The sequence below is a fragment of the Athene cunicularia genome (assembly GCF_003259725.1).
Source record: "Athene cunicularia isolate RWA chromosome 11 unlocalized genomic scaffold, athCun1 chr11_part1, whole genome shotgun sequence".
Classification (NCBI taxonomy): domain Eukaryota; kingdom Metazoa; phylum Chordata; class Aves; order Strigiformes; family Strigidae; genus Athene; species Athene cunicularia.
The window spans coordinates 18,085,191-18,104,946 of record NW_020799113.1 but is presented as its reverse complement, the minus strand read 5'-3'; the positions used below and the strand labels follow the sequence as shown (position 1 = coordinate 18,104,946).

The window sequence follows — 19,756 nt, the reverse complement described above, 5'->3', positions numbered from 1 at the left end:
CCCCCCCCCCAACCCAATAGGACCCAGGCCCGACCCTTTGGTGCCTCCCAAGGACTTTTTCCTGCAGTGCAGTGCCATCCCAGCACAGCGCTGGGGGGCTCTGCCCAGGATCACCCCGTATTGGGGGAGGGATGTGAACATCCAGAGGGTCCATTTCCACGGGGCAAGAAATGGGCGCGAGGGTGTTGCTGGCACCTACATGGCGATGAGTGCCGCGTCCCGTGAGTAATCCAGCAAAATCTCATTCAGCCTCACTTGTCGGAGTGACTGTGGAGCAAAGAGGATCGAGAAATGCAAAATAATTGTTTCCAAAAGGACTGAATTTTGTCTCAAAAGCAGGAGACCCTTTGTGGGAGCTCCCCCTGGCACCACTGCTACCTTGGCTCTGTTTTTATCGACCTCCTCATCAGAAATCTTCCAGGGACAGCCCTGCCTCATCTCATTCACCGTGGCCTCGTCTTTGAAGCCATCATTCAGCCTAAAGGGAGCGATCAGGTCGTCGAACCTCTTGATGCTGCAAGACAAGCAGATGGTGCCGGGGAATCGGGTCTGGGCAGGTTTGGGGTGCTGGAAGGGGGAGAAGGGGAGGGGTGTGGTTACTGCTCTGGCCGGGGTTTCTGGTTGATGTCAGGGAGGATGTGGACCTCATGGAAGCCGAGGCGGAACTTGCTCAGCAGAGAGACGATCCTACCAGAGAGAAAAGGGCACATTTTCCAAAAATTGGCAGGGCACGATGGCTCCAGCAGGGACCTGCCCTGGCAGAAACCACTGCTGCCGTCCTCGGTTTGTGCTTGGGCTTCTCCCACTCTGCAGTCCCACTGATTTTCAGAGGAGTGAGGCAAAGCAGCACAGACCCTTTGTGGCAAAGCCTGGGGGGGTTGGGGCGGGACACAGCTCCTGCCACCCACCCATGGGGACAGCGGCCGTGGCCGTGTGGCTCAGAGGGGCTGCAGGTGCCAGCAGCCACCAGCACTTACGCCTTCCTCTCCTCGTCCATCCTGTTGATCTGCCCGCCGACGAACACCCGGATTTTGCACTTTCCCCACCGCTTCTTGCGCCCCAGGAGGTAGGGGATGAGCAGCGTGAGACCTGTCCCCAAAACACCCCATGGGAGACGCGGCGACCCCATGGGCTCGCCAGTGCTTCCTTGATGCCAGATGCTGGGGATGCCCTGGCACCATTCCGCAGGGACCGAGCCCTCCTGGGCACCACGGTGGAGCTGCTGCATTCGCGTTAGCTGGACAGATGGACAGCGAAGAGCCGCGGCAGCCAAAGGTGGAAGTTACCTCCATCATCAAAGAGCCAGTAAATGTCAATGGTCTTCTTGCCCTGCTCGCTCTGGAAGATGGTGCTCGCCTGCTGCTCACCAGCCAAGGCGATAGGATCTGCTGCTGGGCCAAGAGGGTCCTGGTGTTTGCGAGGGGCACCACTGGCCACGAATGAAAGGCACCACTTCCTCCTGGTCCCAGCCCTGCTCCCCGTCGCTGCTCAGAACCCACCCCCTGCCTGCAAACCTGGATCCCCAAAAATAATCCTCAGAGCCAGGGCTGCTCCCAGCAGCCCCAAGCCAGGACCAACCTGTGCCCAGGGCTGCTCTGCCACTGATGCCATTCTCCTCAGGGTGCTCTGCTGCCTCAAACGTGGGGTTAACTGGGGAGAGAGGACAAGAGCTGTCCCCATCTCCTTCAGTCCCAGCCCAGGAGTCATGTCCCCCCAGGACTGTGACCTTCGCCTGGAGACATGGTGCCAGGTGGAATGTCCTACAGCTCTGGCATATGTCTGAGCATCCCTGGCTGCCCAAAACTGCTTACTGTGAGCCTGCATCACTCTGGAAACATTCAGCCCTTCCTTCATTCTCATTAAGCACACACCATACTTGAAATCAAAGGCGTCACTGGAAGGAGGGAGGAGAAGGCAGTTAACGGTGGCTGGCTTGTGTCAGGCAGCACTGCCACCCCAGCCCGACCCTGCACGAGTGGCTGCAGCGTCCCCGCACACCACCGCGGGGCCACTCCCCCGGGGCAGAGGAGCCGGCATGGCCGTACTGCAGGATGCCCACGTAGTCCTCCAGGCTCTGCGGGGATGCCATCTGCCAATTCCTCTTGTAGCCCAGCACCAGGATGTTGGGTCTCATCTTCCCAAGGCCGGCAGCCTACGGATAGATGTCCCCGTGAGACCCCTCTGCGGTGTCAGTCTGCAGGGGAGCCACACAAAGGTGGGGGCCTGGAGATCAGGGAGGGGGTTCAGAGTCCACCGAGCTGTGATGTAAGAGGAGGGACCCTGAAGGTCGATGGTTGAGGATGGCCCTACCTGGATGAGCATTTGGACGCCACTTCTGAGATCCTCAGCCACAACATCTGTGTAGAAAGCCTTGATCTTCCTCTTCACAAGCCACTTGGTGTGGCCGTCTGCCATCAGCCGGGACTCCGGCATCTTCTGCTTCCGCGGTCCCTGGGGGGAGCAGGGGCAGGGGCTGAGGCACAGGCAGCCCCTTCCAGCTGATGGTCTTGCCGCCAAGGACCTCCAGCTCTTCTCTTCCCAAATCATTGGCAAGACCTGGATGTAACCACTGCACACATGGGAGGTTGCAATCACAGCAAGAAAAAGCAGATTTTGGGAGTCAACAGCCAACGCACACAATGCCAGCAGTCCCCTGGCTATATCGAGCTGGTGTTTGCTGCACCCATGTCTCCAGTTGCTCATGAGGCTTCAGGGCTGCAGGACCACCCCTGTCCTCTGAGCAATTGCCCCATCCTACCGCATCTTTGCTTCAGCAATTAATTGTCAAGGGGAAGCCGTTAGCCCACAGGGACATCCCAGTGCTTCATCAGTATTGCTTAACAAGCTGGAGAGGCTTCCAGACAAAACATTTCATCATTCAGTGGCACATAAATGGGCACATTTCAATCCCCATCCCATGAGCCCACCAGGACGCATCTGGATTTCCCAGCCCACAGATGGGCAGAGCCCCCAGGACAAGGAACCAACTGGCTTTTGCAGGTGACTCACAATCAGCACGTTGCCACAGAGCATCAGGCTGAGGTTCTTGGTGAATGTCCCCACGAAATCCACCAGAGCTGGGCGGAAGTTGGGAGGGCCAGTCAGCACCAGGCACTGCGGCCTGCGGGCAGGGAGAGAAACATGGGCACAGGCTGGTACTTTGGAGGTACTGAGCGTCTCTGGAACAAGCTGCATCTCTTCTCCCATGCCTGGCCAGCAACAACTATGGGGAGTATCTTTAGGATGCGATGAAATCATGTGGCTGAGGATTCAGCCTCAGTGTTTGGTCTTTTTATATCAGATGAGACCAATGTGTCTACATCTGCCTGGTATGGGGATGGCAAGCTTTGCCCTGCCCACCTCTGCCCACACAGCAAAGACATGGGATTTTGGAGACAGCCACATTTTGTTGGGGCTCCCAGTTACTGAGGATGGTGGTGAGGATGTGGCTGTGGCATGAGGCTGTGCTGGGTTTGCCACCAGCAGTGGCTGCCCCTGCATCACTCTCCCTCTGTGCCCAGCACCAAGTTGAGCTGCCCTTGCCTGTAGTTCTTGATGTGCTCATCCACTTCGCTCAGCCCCACCGAGTAGTTGAGGGCCATGTTGTACGAGCTGGCTTGCATGGAGGAGCCCCAGTTGACATCTACATGGGGGAGATGGATTAACAATGGGGCCAGACATGTCCTGGGGCATCGCCGGTGCTGGGTTACTGCCACATACCCGGCTTTTTGTAGAGGACGTATCCCAGGAGGAAGATGACAATGCCAAAGGCAATGAGGGCTGCCCACCAGGTCAGCAGGAACATGATCACCACCGAGACGGTGGCCCCAAAGAGCGCGGCCCACTTGCTGTAATACCGAAAGGAGGGTCGCCAGCCTGCAGGCAAACACACAGAGCGGCCGCTGCCGGGGCGGGGAGTTGCACAAGGAGCTGCATGGCATGGCGCGGCGCGGCACGGCATGGCCCACCTGGGGAGTTGGTGATGGAGGCGTGGAAGCAGCTGAAGTTGATGAGAGCATAGGAACAGAGGAAGAAGTTGGAGATGATGGGGGCGATGGCGTTGAGCTCAGCTGCGGGAAGGAGGAAGAGGAGGAGGAGGGAGGGCTGTCAGCAGCAGGGACTGAGCGACCTGGCTGGCAGCAGGCACCAGAAGGGCGCTGGGGTGGCAAGCACCCACCGATGAGGATGAACCCAATGGCAATGATGTAGGTGAGCATGTAGCCACGGATGGGCTCGCTGTTCCTCCCATAGCCCTTCCCAAAGAAGCCTATGAGAGGGTAGAGCTGGTCCCTGCAGAGACACTGTGGGGAGAGACACGTTGGGGACAGCTGGCTTTGCTGGGGACATGGGATGACAGCATCATGGTGGCTCTTGCACCCATAAGAGCAAGGGCTGAACTGGCCTCATGCCTTCGCCAGTGGCAGCATCCTTACTCACCCCAGGGCTGCTCATGGCTGCCAGGCTCAGGAATGTTAGCTGGGGGACACAGACACACCACTCCCTCACCTGGAAGACTTTGGGGGCTGAGACAAGGCAAGCCAGTGCCGAGGAGAGGGTAGCGCCAAAAATCCCTGCCGTGATGAGGGGGCCGAATCCAGACACCATGCTCATGCTCTGCCCAAAAAACAGGTCGTCAGGAACCTCGGCACCTCCAGCGCCCCAACCTCTGCCCTGGCCCTAAGGGATTTACAGCCCCTGGGCCCCATCCTGCTGCCCTCAGTACTACCTGGTAGTAGTTGCTGAGCCCGTATCGGCAGCTTTGCCGCTGGGCGCAGGCGGTGAAGTTCCAGCCGTAGCTGCAGGCCAGTCCCTCGCAGCCCAGTGAGCCCAATGGCACGCTGTCGTTCAGGCTGCCCGAGGCGTCCCGGACCACGCAGGCACCTGCGGGGACACGCAGCACTGCCCACTCACCTCCTGCACCATCCCAGCAGCCCTCCGGGGGGGCTGGAGCGGGGCTGGCATCTCCCTGTGGTTTCATGCAATCCAGCCCCACATCCCTGCAACATTCCCCGGGTCCCTGCCACGGGGCGGCCCTGCTGCACGATGGCTGTGAGCAATGCCGTGAGCTGCGATGCCAGCCCAGGATGACTTTGCCCCCCGTGGGAGCAGGAAGGAGGGTTGGCACCTGCAGCTCTCGCCCGAGGTATCAGTGCCAGCATCCACAGCTTGCTCCTGGCTCCCACTCCCTGCATCCTCCCAGGCCCATTTCGGGGTGGGGGTCCCACCCAGCTCACCCAAGGACGTGCCACATACCAATCGTAGCAGAAAGCACCAGGTAAGACACAGTGGTCCAGAAGATGGCCATCAAAGTGCCCTTGGGGATGGCCACGGCAGGATCCTGCCCAAGGGAGTCACAGAGAGATGTCAGACAGCTTTCCAGCAGAACCACTAAAATGGCATTTTAATTGTGGCTGCTAGACAGGATGAATTTTAATTCACTGCGACACAGAACCAGAGAGCGTCTCTTGCCTGAGCCTTCCCCAAAGTTTCCAGAAGAAATAAAATGGGATTTAAGTTGGATCAAAACCAAAGCCCCAGGGAAGATGGGGCTTGAGCCCTTAGAAATGCCAGCTCAGGCAGCAACAGTCAAAACCCACCTTCAGGTCACCCGAAATGTTGGCTCCAGCCAGGATGCCAGTTGCTGACGGGAAGAAAATGGAAAACAAGCCGAAAAAGGAGCCCTCAGGTCCACGCCAGCTGGGCACAAAGTTCTGGGCAAAAATGTCAGCTGGAGAAGAAGCAGAGGAGAAGCATTTGGGGCCTCCCAACCATCATTCTCCTGGCTGAAGCATCTCAGTGTTGGACAGAGGCACACCACGGGTGGCGGGTCCCCCGTGAGAGGAAAACACCTTCTTTTAATGACATGTCTCAGTGAGGAGCACCTTCCCACAGCAAACTGCTCCCTCAGCAGCCACAGAGAGCCAGGCTCCAGCGATGCACATGGACCTGTTGAGTGTGACCCCAACCCATGGTGGACCCACCTCGGTAGCTGAAGAAGCCCTTTGCTTGCTTCTCGGCAGTGGCTGGGATCACTGTCCCCACCAGGTAATTTATGAAGGAAACCAAGATGACCAGGAAAAACAGTATCTGTGCCTGGCAGACCAGAAAGAGCCACCTGAGGGGTTGGGGTTTGGGCACCAAGAGGGTGAAAAGCTGATTAGGAGAAACCCTTGTCTGATTTTGGGGAGTTATGGTCATCCTCTGCTCCTCGAATGCCCAGCAGGCAGCAGGGATGGCTCTGATCAGTCCAGGGGAATAAGGTGAGCAGGAGAAGTGAGCGTTACCTTGGCCTCCCACTCCATGCCGGCCAGGGAGATGCCCAGCAGCACCGTCACAGTGACCACCCCGATGATGCGGATGTCGTTGGTGGGGTCCACGATGAGGGAATTGTGCTCCTGGGGAGGGGAAACCACCCACAACATGGAAATAACCCTTTTTCTTACCAAACCACTGGGATTACAAGTTTTAGCAGCTGGTGGTTGATTATCAGTGGCCCAACAGGAGCATAAATGTTGATAATTAATACAGCGTGTGTGAGGAGGAGGTGGGGATGGAGGAGGTGAGGCGTGGGACCCGGGGAACACACAGAGCCGCTTTCTCACCTGCAGCAGGTCCCGGACAGTTTCGGCGAAGCCCACCGTGTGCATGGCCACGGCCACTGCGTTTGCGAAGGCGAAGATCAACCCGATGGAGCCGCCCAGCTCTGGCCCAAGGCTCCGCGAGATGAGGAAGTAGGTGCCCCCTAAGGTGGTGGGAACATGCCGCGGTGTTACCTGCCTCCATGATGTGTTTTCAGGGGTCCCCCTGCACCTTGCAGCCCACGCTAGGAGTTTATATCCACAGGGCAGCCCCAGGGTGGAGAAGACCCACCCCGGGGTGGCCAGAGGCTGTGCTGGGAGCGCACGCTACCTGACTTCACTTTGCCATTGGTGGATATGGCGGAGATGGACAAGCCGGTGATGGTGGTCACTGTCACGGACATCAGGATGATGAGCCATGTCAGGGCTGCAGGGAGAGGACGTGGCTTTGTTCCCGTGTCCCCCAGCCCCACAGAGCCCCGCCACATCATCCCATGCTCGATGCTGCTGGCTTCCACCCCCCCATGGGTGTTTTGGGCCACCGGTGCCGCCATCCTGCCCGCGATGTGCCACAGCACCCACCGATTCCCGCCTGGGCCGTGATCCAGGGTAGGCGCAGGTAGAGGATGACTCCCCAGATGTTCAGCATGCAGCGGATCTGGGGGGACAGAGAGGGGGAGCGGCCCTCAGAGTGCAGGCACCCAGGGAGGGCTGGGGCCACGCCACCTCCCCTGCTGCTCTGAGCAAAAACCAACCCACAGCGAAGGACAGGGGAATCGTTCCGAGTGCAGAAGCTTACAGAAAAAATATATATATTGGGAAAAACATGATGATGAGGGCCAAATACATCGTGCCTCTGTTTCGGGGTTGGGAGGGCACGATGATGCTCCCCGTGGGATGAGTCGCACTCACCATCACACCCTTCACCCACCCAAAGCGGACGGGCTCCGGCGTGGGGGCTCTGCCGGGCTCCCCTGCCGCCTCCTCCAGCCCGGGCTCCGGGAGGCCGTTGCTCCGCTGCGGATCGGACACCGGGGCGCGGAGGTGGCCTGGGTCAGGCTGTGGGGACAGGGGAAGGGCGGTGAGGGCGGGCAGGGCTGAAGGTAGCCAGCCGTTCCCAGGAGGTGCAGGCGGGGCGAGAGCTCTGGCTGAGTACACAGCTGGAAACGGCTGGATTGTCCCTCCCGGGGCTGTCCCGGGGCCATCGCAGGGAGCGGTGGCACGGGCAGGGGATGCCGGAGGTGCTGGCGGCACGGCGGAACCCCACCTTACCTTGAGGATGGAGTGCAGGTCCGCCAGCGAGGGCCTGCCCTTCCCGGCATCGCGCACCCCCTTGCTGTTGGCGTAGTGCTCGTAGGCGGGCACCACGTCCACCGTGTTGTAGCCGAAGGTCCTGGTGCAGAGGGTGCTGCCGGAGAGGTGGGTGGGGTGGGCGCTGTCGCAGCCGGCCCCCTCGGCGGGTGCGTAGGGACCCCAGCCGCCCTCCTCCATGCCCAGGAGGGTGCTGATGGTGAAGCGGCCGCTGCAGCGGGCCGGGGCAGCGGGCAGCTCCGGGACAGGCAGCTCGGCCATTGCCCCTGCCCAGGTGCCGGGCAAGGGCCAGAGCAGAGAGGAGCTCCCTGGCTTTATACCCGGCAAAACCGGAGAGAGGCAACTGGCACCCACCCACTGCAGCTGCTAACAGGGGAAAGGAATCGGCTCGAACCACCCAGAGCTGGTCAGGGGGAAAAAAAATAGCTGGAAGGGATATCAAAACCGCCATAATCAGTATCGCTGCCCCCCAGCACTTGATGGGAGCAGTGATAACGGATTTGAGATTAAGTCCCAAGGACAGATCGGCAGAGAAACACAGTCCTGAGTTTGCCTCTGGCCCCAACCCAGGAACATTCAGTTCCCACCAGGATTTATTATGGAAAATGGGAGCAAGACTCCCACGCCCCCTCACCCTTCCTTGGGATACTGCCCCAGACCCGGCAGATCCTGTAAACCATCTTGGCCTGCCTCTGAGTTGCTGCCTGTGGCACTGAGCTGTGCTGGACACGAGGAGGGAAACAGCCCCTTTCTCTCAGGGTGAATCCAGGGGGAAGGGGGGTGTGTGACACAGAGGGGTGGGAGGGATACTCCTGCCTGGGAGCTGTTGCCAAGGGGCTGGAAAGGGGGATGGAGGAGCTGGGGGACAGAGAGTACAGTCCCTTCATGATTGCCCAGGGCTGGAGCTGGCAGCTCTGTGGTACCAAGCAGCAGAGATGCCCACAGTCCCGTCCCCCCCCCGCCCCCCCCAAGCCCAGGGAGGGGGAACCGCTGAGCACCCAGCGTTCAAAACCCCCCAAATCCCACCCCTGATTTAAGAAGCCACTTAAACCCTTCCCCACACCACACAAAAAACAAGCTGAGGCCAGGCTGCTGCTCAGTGTTCACCCTACAGCCACCTGCAGGCGAGGACAGGGGGAGGGCCGTGCATCTTTTATACTTCTGCAGCTTGCTGTCACATGTGCTCTTAAAGATAAGATCGCTGAAGACAGCAGGCAATAAAATTTGAGGGCAGCACCAGAACCCATTTGAATTTCAGCCCCCTGTGCTTTGCAAGTTAATGGAAAATTCAGGCTGCCTACGCTGCTGCCTCTGGCTGTCTTTTGCATTCACGCACAAATTTTAACTTGCTTCCTGAGGACTCGCTTCAGCCCTGGTGTATCGTTTGTGTGCGAGCAGACGCCATCCACAATTGCATAAGCCCCACGCGGGCCAGCAAGCACCCGCTTACCCGAAAAGCCGAGGACAGGCAGCCCTGCCTGCAGCACTCCCCTGCCTGCACCAGCGTGGCTCAGCCCTCACAACGCCTGGGCAGCACCGGGCAAAAGGCAGGGGCGCAGGCGGTGCTGCTGCTGCCAGCCTCAGGAGCAGGGAGAGGGGAGCTGAGGACAAGGAAAAAGCCTCACCCCAGCACCTCATGCAGCACCTTCTGCAAGGTAGACACCAGCTTCCTCTCACAATAACAGATGCAGCAGCACACTCATGCCCAGCAGAAATGGCTTTATTTTAGAACCTCATTATTTCATCCAAAACGCTAACTCGCCCAAATCAACATGAAGTCTCTTAAATGGGTGTGTGTGGGGGTGTCTGTTAAATGCAGCACGATCAAAGATGCTCCGGGAGAGGCAGGAGGACTTCAGACGCCGGGTGAAGAACGAAGCGAGTGGTATGATGCAACCCTGGTGTAGTGAAATAGCCGGATAGTAGGATGCGCTTGTCGTCGGCCTGATTCACAACACCAGCTGCAGCAACAATACCGGGGCCGTCTGGCGCTGGGGGCCGCGAGCAGCAGCAGAGCTCTGTGGCACAGCCCTCTGCTCACGCCGGGAAGCTGCTTCCGCAGGGCCTTCCCTCGCTTCCAGCCGATCCCCCAGTTCATTCGGGCTACCAAATGCATCAAATGAACCTGAATGGAGTTAGGCAGAGAACACTGCATTGCTTTACACGTGGCTTCTTTTAAAGTTTGCCAGAGTGCTATATTCTGACAGGCTTTAATGACGTTTTAATTGTCCTGCTTCTATCCCTGTGGCAAAGGGAACCTACCACCCTGGGTGACACGGGCCACGCAAGCAATGCAGGTGCTCAGGGCTGCAAACCCACCATGTGGAGCAGGAAGCAATTCCAGGCACTGCAGGGAAGGAAGCCTGGGAAGAGAAAAATAGATGGTTATTTAGGCAACTGCCAGCAACCCAACCAATGGGGACAAGGGGGTCATCTCCCGTCCTCTTCTGGACACTGTTTCCATCCTTCCAACTTCACGCCCAGACAAAAACAGGACAAAAATGCTGGTACAGGGACACGAACAGTATTTGAGCGCTGAACACACCCCAGGCACACAGAACTGGAATTAATAGTATCACCTTCTTTCCTCCAGGCTGGAAGGAAAACAACTCCCTTCCTTGAGAGGCGAGGGTTTATTAAGGTCAGGGAGACAAGTGTTGAGAGGGTAAACAAGAACAAAAAAAAAATTAGATTAATTTTTTTTGAACATAATTCCTTTGGCTCCTGCAAGGAACAAGGTCCAAGTGCTGCCTTAGACAAACACAGCAGTGGTGGGAGACCATGGTGGAGAACAGAGGAGCCACCTCATTTAGCAAGTCTCCAGCCAGAAAGTCTGGAAAACAACAAAGTCAGGATCGAGATACAGAATCCACAGTCAGTGGGGAAATCCAAGAAAAGGCAGAGGAGTAGGAACGTATCTCACAGGCTGTAGGCAGTAACCTGACCACATGACCAGCTGAGCCAAATGTACACCGGGGTAACCATGCAGGCATCACTGTGAAAATACTTAGAAAAATTAATGTTGTGGGAATAAAAAAACCCCACAAACACCAAAGAAACCAAGCTGAGAAAAGTCCCACTGACAGCTCCACGACAGCATTTAGGAGGGGCCTTTGAGGCACATTTTAGCAGGTTTTCTGCTTATTGGCAGAAAACCTGTTCATTGTCACACGAGCTGGTTGTCTTCCATTAGCTCAGTGTGGATTTAACCAGCAGTCCATGGTTAACCCCTGGGCAGAGCTTTAACTTTTTTTTTTTTCTCCCCTACTGACAGGTAACATAAGACAAGTTTATAATGAGTATTTCTAGATTCCCCTGAAACTCCCCTGTAAATCCAGACCACATCAACTCAGACCTCGTTCACTGAAGGACATGCAGACTGTAAAGCTGTAAGAGCTGCCATGCCGATACCGCAGCACTTGTGGAAGTTTCACTACCGATGAGCGACACAAACTCTGTGTGTTTCTGCTGCATCTGTACCAGGACAGAACATCACATGCTCTCAAGGCAGATACCTTTTCACTTTCCCCTCAAATCTCCTCCAGCAGCATGAGCTGCATTTGACTCAAACTAGTGAGCCACTGTTAGGACATATCACATCTACCTGGCAGATCCTTATTGCTGAGGATTAGTCCCAGAGTAGGAAAAAGCAGATGGAAATTTAATCTGCAGCATTCATATGGACTTTTTTCTTGTAAAAAGGGGCAGAGCTCCAGCAATTTAGAGATTTGTCAGGTTTATACTGAGAGTAACTTCAGCTCAGATGAGCATCCACACCTCTGCTGCAAACTGCCTGGCAAACTACAAACACCAACTTGCTCAGATGTTGCTGCACAGTCACAGGTTTTGATTTGATCTGTGCAAGGTTGTCCAAGCACACTTGTCCCCTTTGTGCATGAGGGAAATGGAGGTAGCTCTCGCTGTGCCCTTGACAGCACCACACTGGAAAAGCGAGCGCTGGAAAAGCCCTGTTGTAAAGGGAGTGCTTAGTGACACCACCTTTGAGCAGGCTGTGCCACACACAAGGTGCCACACACCCCAGAAAACCCTTTGAGCAGAGGAGCTATTTAGAAAACCAAGGCTAAGACTGATCATTGGCAAAGCCGGAGCGTGCAGGTACAAAGGGTTAACAAACTTCACTCCAGCAGCAGCAGGTCTGCCGGTGAGAAACTCGAGGAGCAGAACCAGGTTGTTCTCTCCAGCAGAATAAGCGTGGGGTGGAGAGAAAACAGTGACATCTGGAAAACTATGGGGGTGCCTTATTCAGCAAAGCACCAGTACATGCGTCAGCATCTACCTCAATGCAGCAAAGCCCTTAAAGTCATGCAGAGGAGAGCCAGGTTTGCCAAAGCCAGGCCTAGGCATGGAGCTGGAACCCGCTGCTCTTGGGAACGCGGGAAGACGGATGGGCTGCAACGTTCACCACCTGCACAGACCTAAGAAGAAATCACAGGGCAATCAACAAGAAATAATTTAATTCTAACTATCTGTGGCACATTCTGTTATACCTACAACCTCTTGCATCTTGTCTGAAACAGGGCTGGGGCTTACCTTTCCAGGGTTAGTCTCAGGGCTTTGACCCCCCGGGATTTATTTCCTCTGTCCATCACAGAAGGACCATCTTGGCTTTTGAAAGTATGAAATAATTTGGTTTCTGCTTAGAAGGGCCCAGAGGCTGGAGTCACAACCACTGAACATAAAGCAAGCAAAGTGCATACAGTCGTCAATTTTCTTTTGCTGACAGCCATGAAGGCTGAGAAGCACCAGACAGTTATCTACTACAGCCATCCTCAAAGGGCAGAGAAAGGGCAACTTGCTGTTTTTTAAAAGGTCCCTAGGTTTAATGTTTGACATCAGAAACGTGCCAGTGAGGCAGCATGACAGCTCAGCTGAGCAGGGATGGGCAAAAGAGAGGAGACCAAGGTCCTGTAAATGGCAGTAGTAAGAGCTGAGCCCCAGAGGACTTCTGTGGAGGGGAGAGAGGGAATCACAGTAGGGAAGGTGGCCTTCCCCCTTTCCGGATCGACTCCAGCAGACACTGTCCCTCTCCTGCTCAGGTCAGCGGTTGCCTGAGGACAGGTACAGACTCGACAGCCCCTGTATGGGAGGTGCTTTGATGCTCAGAGTAACCCAGGGGCAGGGCTGAGTGCCAGGAAGAAACACAGGAGCAGGGTTTATCCTGCAGGACTATACATGGGGCAATTCTGGCCCACCCAGGATTGCCTGAAGCATCAGGAAAGATGCCCTCGCTCTGCCACCTACTCTGGTTCTCTAGGGGACTTGAATTGTCAGCTGAGATGTACCAAGAAGCATTCCCACACTGATATGCCAGAAATGCTAATAGCTAATAAAGCTTTCCACACTCACCTGTGGATATTTTGTTAGGCAATTCAATTCCCACCCCCCTAAATAACTCCTTGGTAACTCACCAAATGCCCTTTACTTGCAGGGTGTTGTCCAGGTCTCTCAGCCTTCAGTTGAAACACTCCTGCCCATGCTATAGGACCGCTCGGTGCCACACACAATCCCTAAGCTCTACTGGCCAGCAGCCCCAGCAGCTGTTTTGCTAATGCTGAGACATATGGGTTTGGGTGGCTTGGCAAGCCATCCCTTTGCTTCCTGTCCAAAAGGTTGACAATTTATCCTACAGCATTTCTCGTGGAAAAAGTAATTAGGAAATTGTCATCAAGTCAGTCAAATGTCCCTCTACGCCATTAAACTCAGATATTGCAAAACGGAGATGAATTCTCTCCCACAATAGCTATTAACATAATGAGGTTGAACTCAGCCCCTATGCTTTGTTGCCTGCTCTGTAGCCACATGATCTCACAGCCCAGCAACGCAAACAGCGTGAGGGCAGGACAGCAACAGTGCAGAAGGGCATGTGTGCAGGGAGCAATAGGAGCAACCACTAACATTCCTCCCATTTAATTTCAAAAATAGGCAGCTATATTAGAGGAAAAACTACTATAGCATGCTCCCTGGGCTTTCACACTGATTTAATTGTAGCTCAACACATTTAAAGCTAAGGATTTTTTAACACCCCTCGCTGCAGTAGGACTCAGGTTTCCCACTAAACCAACAGTAACATTCACAGCGCATCCACACTTGGACTCCTCTGGTCAGGTTCCTTACTTCTCCTGGTGAACTTGATATGGGATCATTTTGAAGGCAACTGGCTGAAAACTCACGTGTGGATCATGAAAATCTCTTCTACCAAAATATACCCGTTTCCAATCCCAGCTGCTCCTGCAAAAGCTTCAGCGGAGCTTCAGGACTTGCAGAGCTGTGCACATCCGAGACACCGACCCAAGAGTTTAAACGTCATTAAGCATAAAGGAGCCTCTGCAGCACACAAAGCTTGTCTGCTCCCCATGAACACATACGCCACACAAGACAACGTTATGGACTGACGGCAGCGTGTCATGTGTGTGGTGTACCATAAACAGATTTTCAACATTTAACATGCATTCAAAAAACAAAAAAGTCCTAAAATTTCCAAGCTGTATGTCAGCAAGCATTAAATCAAAGTTTTCTTCTCCACTTTGTCTTTGCTATAAAATTGCTCATTCACCTCCCTACTGCAGATCTGCAACTTCTTTCTCTGCATAGCCCATTAACTAATTCAGAAAAATTTTCTAAATATAAACTAATTTAAAATAAAATGAATAAAAACATAAAAACACAAAAATTAGTGAAATGAAAATGTCAAAAACAAATAGAAATCAAAGAAATTTATTTCCATCAACAAAAATACAGAATACAAAACGATACTGGTCCCACCCTCTGAACGTACTAAAGACAGGCACAGGTTGCTGCAGCCCTAAGCAAAAGCTTCTCTGCTAATTCATAAGGACCTCCATTTGCACTAGTCTTGCATTCGTGTCTCCCGACGTTCTGTAAGGGATCATTCCAGCAAACGTTATCAGTGCACGAGCTTGAGATCGAAGTTGCTAAAAAACAGAAAAATAAAGTAGTTACTTTAGTATTAAAAATCCCACAGTGAAAGCTGACTTAAGCTTGAGTTAAACACTTGCCTTTTCAAACAAGTAAGTGTAATCTTTATTTCTCAGAGCTGCTCTCTGGATAATGTATCTCTGCATTGGGAAGGAAATCCAATTATTTCCTTTTCCAACCATTAAAAGCATGTCAAGCTACCCTTCTGCTTAGAAAAAAAGAGTCCCATTTATTTAAAATTACCTAAGGAAAAAAACATTTTCAACAACGTGGGGCGTTGCTGTACTGCAGCAATCTTGTAATTTCTGCATGAAGTGGGCTTTCCCAGGGCAACAGGAATCTCCCACCTTGCGAGATAGAAAGTTGACCCTGCTGAAATGCAGCATTAACATTGTCAAAGCAGAACCACTAGAAACAAACTGCTGGTGCCACATGCACCTCAAGGTCTCCAGCATCACCCACAACAAACCGACATCCTTAAACGCTCTTCATTCCGTAACACACTGAAAGCAGATGTACCAAGAACATTCACAAAGCTCTGCCTGAAGTAACCAAACCCCTTCTTGCACACCAGAGAGCTACACAACAGCTGAACAAATTCAAGAATAATTTGTTTCATTTGTTAAAACCATTAGTAAATTAAAAGAAAAATCATTCCAATAGCTGGTAGAGGTCAGGAGAATACAGAAAGCCCAAACTTTTACAGAAAACTGTGCAGGCTGATTGTTTTGATTGCTCACAGTGTTTTCTTCTTAAATACTAAGCATCTCTAAAATTACTGCTCTAGAAGATCCCACTGTTCAAATCTTCCTTTAATCTACTGACTGCAGGGAAAGCTGGAGCAGCTTTGGCTGCTGTGGGCATGCGGCCAGCAGGTCTGACAGCAGGAACTTACAAGCTGAGAGGTGAGTGAAGCCCATTACGTGGCTGGGAACAGTTATAAACACTCTCCTTGATGCCCATCTGAGCAATTCTATCCCTTTTCCAGGGTGACATTAAACCAGTCAGTTATTTGATGAAATGAATATTCACTGGCAACAGAGGAGCTGTGGAAGCTGAAAAGCCAGGAAGCTGGAAAAGCCAGGATGCTCATCTGTTTCAAGGCACCGTCTAAGTGCTACTGCTTCAGCTGTGCAAAAACGCTTCAATTTTACATATGGGGCAAGAAAGTAAGTTTTCTTTAGTACTGATATCACAGTCATTTAATTTTCCGCTTCCATTATCCTGTCGGAGGGAAAGCTGTGGCTATCCACAAAACCCAGCAGCCCAGCTGAAAGGCAGAGCAGAGTTCCCCTCTCGGGCTGTGCTCCTGCCTGGCCGAGGACGGGCGAGTACCTGGAGCTGTGATGCAGTGGGAGGAACTCCTCCTTAAGCACCACAGCTGAGGGATGCGAGAAGGCAGCACAGCACATCAGGGAGCCTCTGGAGTAAGCAGCAAAACTGAGGCTGACCCAGTTGCTAAAAGCTCCCAGGACAGTTTCCCTAGCTGTAAGTTACCACCTAGTTAAGACCAATGCATTGGCTGCTTAACAAGGTGGCCTGAAAATTACTTGTTCAGTTCCAGTCACAGTCAACACTTCTTCTGGTCTGCTTCCAAATCTGACAGTGCCTGACATGCTGCCTTTCAGTGGAGGTTAAAAAGGTGGGAGACAAAAAAAAAAAACCTGTCAAGGTGTCTGAATCTTTGGAGTTAAAGTATTGCGGCAAAAACTTTAACTGTGACCAAGAAAGGCTTAGTGGCAGTAAAAGTTACTGTTCCCTTTCCCTTTTCAGTAGCAATGATACTAGAGCTGGTCTTTTTTTAAAAATCAAAACAACATGATAGGTTGCAATACCTCAGGAAGAATGAACAGAGGTTTGCAGAGGTTAAGAGCGGCCTGGAGGTCTAGATGTTCTATTGGCTGTAATTACTTAATGAATGTTAGACTCACTTGTGTTTTTAAATAAGACCACAAATAAATAAAAAAAGAATTCCATTCCTTTCATGACCTAATTCTGCCACCAAGATAATGCCCTTGGGCTGCTCCAGAGAGTTCGCCACCCCAGATCAGGGTGGAGAGCATATGACACTGCTGTCATGCACTCACAGCATCTGGGTCAGGGCTGTCGCCACAGCCATGGCTTCTGGCACTGCAGTCTGGGCTCGCTGTAATTTCTGCCTTAAATCTGACAAAATGGATCACGCCAAGTGGGACACAACTTTGCTCCCTCATTCCCAAAACTAATTAATGTATATACATTTAAAAAAAACAAAACAAAACAAAAAAACACGACTCAAAACACAGCCTGGGTAATTTCACCCCAAAATAAACAAAACGCATAAAACACCAGCTGTGATTCCAAACCTGATCATTTCTAAATGCAGCCTATTTCATCCCTGAAGTGGGACAGGAGATGTTCTAGCAGAGAGCATTACTGGGTTCAGGGGGCTCCAGAAGTATTACTGCTCCCCATCCTGCCCTTGCTGCCGGGTCCACACTGTTCCTGCCAAAGCCCCTCTACTCTCTGCCTGTTAGAGCAGGATCCTGCTCCAGGCAGTCTGCAGACCCATGCTTGGCACCAGTGGGCAAGTTCAAGAGCCACATGTTCCTACTCTGGGGGACTCTGTTCCCTGATACGTGGAATAAGCCTCAGACTTACAAACAGCTACTATCAGGTGTTTTTAAACTCTTCTGATCAACAGAGGGATTTTAATCTGTCTGTTCCAACAGATCTAGAGAAAACCCAGAACATAGACCTGTTCAAGGAAAAGTCCTTTTTCACTTGCACTGTCTACTGGGCAATGTGCTTCTGGAAAAGCCTGATTTCCCTTAAAATTTGCTTCCCCATGGAAAAAGGAAAAGCTGCCTTTCTCCTGGGGAAGTTCAGAAGAAGAATTCTTGCCAAGCACAGCCTGAGAAGATTTTATCTGTCTTCTCTGTTCAGCTGAATGGGGACATTCTGCTGAAGAAACACCCTCTCTCTTCACATTTGAAATGCCCTCATTTCTTCCCACCACTAACATCAGCCAAGTTGCTTCCCAGGCAGGGAAACTGAAATGATCCCTGCTCCCACAGCCTTGGAGGGAATTCTTCAGGGTAAGAAAAAAGGAGAACACACTCTTAAGCTGTTCCTGCCCTACCTTCCATGTGCCCATGCCTGGTATTTTTCTGTGCATGTAAATGTTTAGGCAGCCAGGAGCTGCAGGGTTGTAGATTTTTTCTCTCTAGCTAATCCTACGTTAGCAGATTTACGCTCCCTTCTGACACTACAATCAGGTAGCTCTTATCACCCCCATGACTGCAGACGGCCAGCACTTGTCTCCTCTGATAGCTTTTACTGCACATGGCAGCCAAAGATGCATAACTGAGAAACACTGTCTCTAACACCACTGATACCCTGCTGCCATGAGATCCCACCACAAGGCCAGCAGCTTGATTAACAAAACTTGAATCCTGAAAAAAAGAGAACTGTCAAGAGTTTTTAGCAAGGTACATCATCCGCTGATCTCTGCAACTAACAGCATGAGAATGCAGACACACTTGCACTGAGCACACTGGTGAGAGACACGCTGTTGATACGATACAATGTCATGGTGGCTTTCTTCTACACAAACTCTTGCCAGCGAAGCTGCTGATCCAATCACCAATCAGCCCAACAATCTTTGGTAGGTTATGGTCATGGTATTCACACTGAGACGACACCTGACAGCATTACACTCCTACGGAGATGGTAAATGCTTCTACCTAAGGCGCAAGACTGAAATCACAGAACCAAAGGAAACAGTTCACTTGGACAGCAAGGAGCTAAGGCTGTTTGCTCAGTGACAACCTTGTGAACACACAGAGCAGGTAACAGATTGCATTAGCCTGGGACTTCTTCACGTGTGCAGAATTTAAGGTGGTAGAAGCCCAAGCAGCATGCATCCTTCTCCAACGCTGCCTGTCTAGAGTACAAGCACAGCTGTAAGGCAGGATCCCATAGCTCACACACAGACTGCACCCCAAATGTAAAAGATGTGTCATTACTTGAGCCTTTCATTTTCTGATGTAATTTTAAAATGTTACCAAGACTTTTACCAATATTGCAATTTACAGATCAAAGGCACTTTTGCAGATAACTAAAGCCTGGGATAAAGCTGGCCATGGCCCAAGTTGGTTTTCATTCTCAAAAGGAGTTGATATTTATTTCCTAATCTGTGAGACAGGATGAGTGGTTTGGCCTTGGTTTTCAAGTGCCTGTGGCAAATTTAACTTAAGAGCTACAAGACCAAACCCAATGACAGTTAACAAGAGAACCTTCAGCTCAACACAGCATGGTGAGTGGCTGCAAATCTGGCTGTGCCCTTTAAGTGGTGCCTATTTTGAGGCTTGCTGAAGAAGTAAGCTCCTATCAGTGAGTGGGGGAAATGCTTCAGCTAGCAGTGAAGTCAAACCCACCATTGTCAGTCATTTAAACAAGGCAGCCAGGCCAAAGCACCATGGCACCTGGAAGCTGCCCATTCTGCTGCAGAGGCAGCACCACACTGGCAAACTGCTACAGCCATTCACCAAGTAAACGTACTTGGGCATCTTGTATTGCCCAAGGACACTTTGAAAAAGTCAGCCCACATCACCACAGAAGCAAGCCAAGGAGGAGTCAAGTGAAGGCCTTTCCATCAGAAATCAATTTTGCACAAACAGGACACTAACTCAGATGAAAGGAGTGGAAATCAGGTTCTCGAAAAACAACATCTCAGTTGTCAAGGCAGCAACACCAGCCATCCTAGAGACACTGAACTGTCTACGCTTGTTAACTATTTAAGATCCCACCAAGAAGCAAACTGAATATTTGTTTTCTCTTGCTAGGAGGTATCGTGTAATATATCTTAAGTACCCAAATGCCATTTAGAGCAATATCCTTTCTTTACACAAAGCTGAAGTTAGGAGAGA

The 19,756-nt window shown here is 52.3% G+C and overlaps 2 protein-coding genes across 7 annotated transcripts in view; both read right to left on the bottom strand.

Annotated features, from left to right (window-relative positions):
• SLC12A3 (solute carrier family 12 member 3) overlaps window positions 1-8,631 on the bottom strand; it is an 8,986-nt gene extending 355 nt beyond the window's left edge. The window contains exons 1-25 of the mRNA XM_026856638.1: window positions 7,851-8,631; window positions 7,491-7,637; window positions 7,161-7,236; window positions 6,910-7,005; window positions 6,603-6,742; window positions 6,285-6,395; window positions 5,982-6,093; window positions 5,598-5,728; window positions 5,254-5,338; window positions 4,727-4,881; window positions 4,507-4,614; window positions 4,178-4,301; window positions 3,969-4,070; window positions 3,721-3,876; window positions 3,544-3,643; window positions 3,010-3,121; window positions 2,311-2,451; window positions 2,046-2,152; window positions 1,812-1,894; window positions 1,579-1,650; window positions 1,287-1,388; window positions 978-1,089; window positions 601-687; window positions 379-514; window positions 200-267 (exon numbers count right to left, since the gene is read on the bottom strand). Coding sequence (XP_026712439.1) covers window positions 200-267; window positions 379-514; window positions 601-687; window positions 978-1,089; window positions 1,287-1,388; window positions 1,579-1,650; window positions 1,812-1,894; window positions 2,046-2,152; window positions 2,311-2,451; window positions 3,010-3,121; window positions 3,544-3,643; window positions 3,721-3,876; window positions 3,969-4,070; window positions 4,178-4,301; window positions 4,507-4,614; window positions 4,727-4,881; window positions 5,254-5,338; window positions 5,598-5,728; window positions 5,982-6,093; window positions 6,285-6,395; window positions 6,603-6,742; window positions 6,910-7,005; window positions 7,161-7,236; window positions 7,491-7,637; window positions 7,851-8,150 — 2,963 coding nt within the window. The 5' untranslated portion in view covers window positions 8,151-8,631. The remainder of the gene's footprint in view (window positions 1-199; window positions 268-378; window positions 515-600; window positions 688-977; window positions 1,090-1,286; window positions 1,389-1,578; window positions 1,651-1,811; window positions 1,895-2,045; window positions 2,153-2,310; window positions 2,452-3,009; window positions 3,122-3,543; window positions 3,644-3,720; window positions 3,877-3,968; window positions 4,071-4,177; window positions 4,302-4,506; window positions 4,615-4,726; window positions 4,882-5,253; window positions 5,339-5,597; window positions 5,729-5,981; window positions 6,094-6,284; window positions 6,396-6,602; window positions 6,743-6,909; window positions 7,006-7,160; window positions 7,237-7,490; window positions 7,638-7,850) is intronic.
• A 5,977-nt stretch (window positions 8,632-14,608) lies between these two features.
• NUP93 (nucleoporin 93) overlaps window positions 14,609-19,756 on the bottom strand; it is an 81,160-nt gene continuing 76,012 nt past the window's right edge. For all 6 annotated transcript variants that reach the window (XM_026856619.1, XM_026856618.1, XM_026856620.1 and 3 more), the window contains one exon: window positions 14,609-14,842. In XM_026856619.1, the coding sequence (XP_026712420.1) occupies window positions 14,732-14,842 (111 nt within the window). In that variant the 3' untranslated portion in view covers window positions 14,609-14,731. The remainder of the gene's footprint in view (window positions 14,843-19,756) is intronic.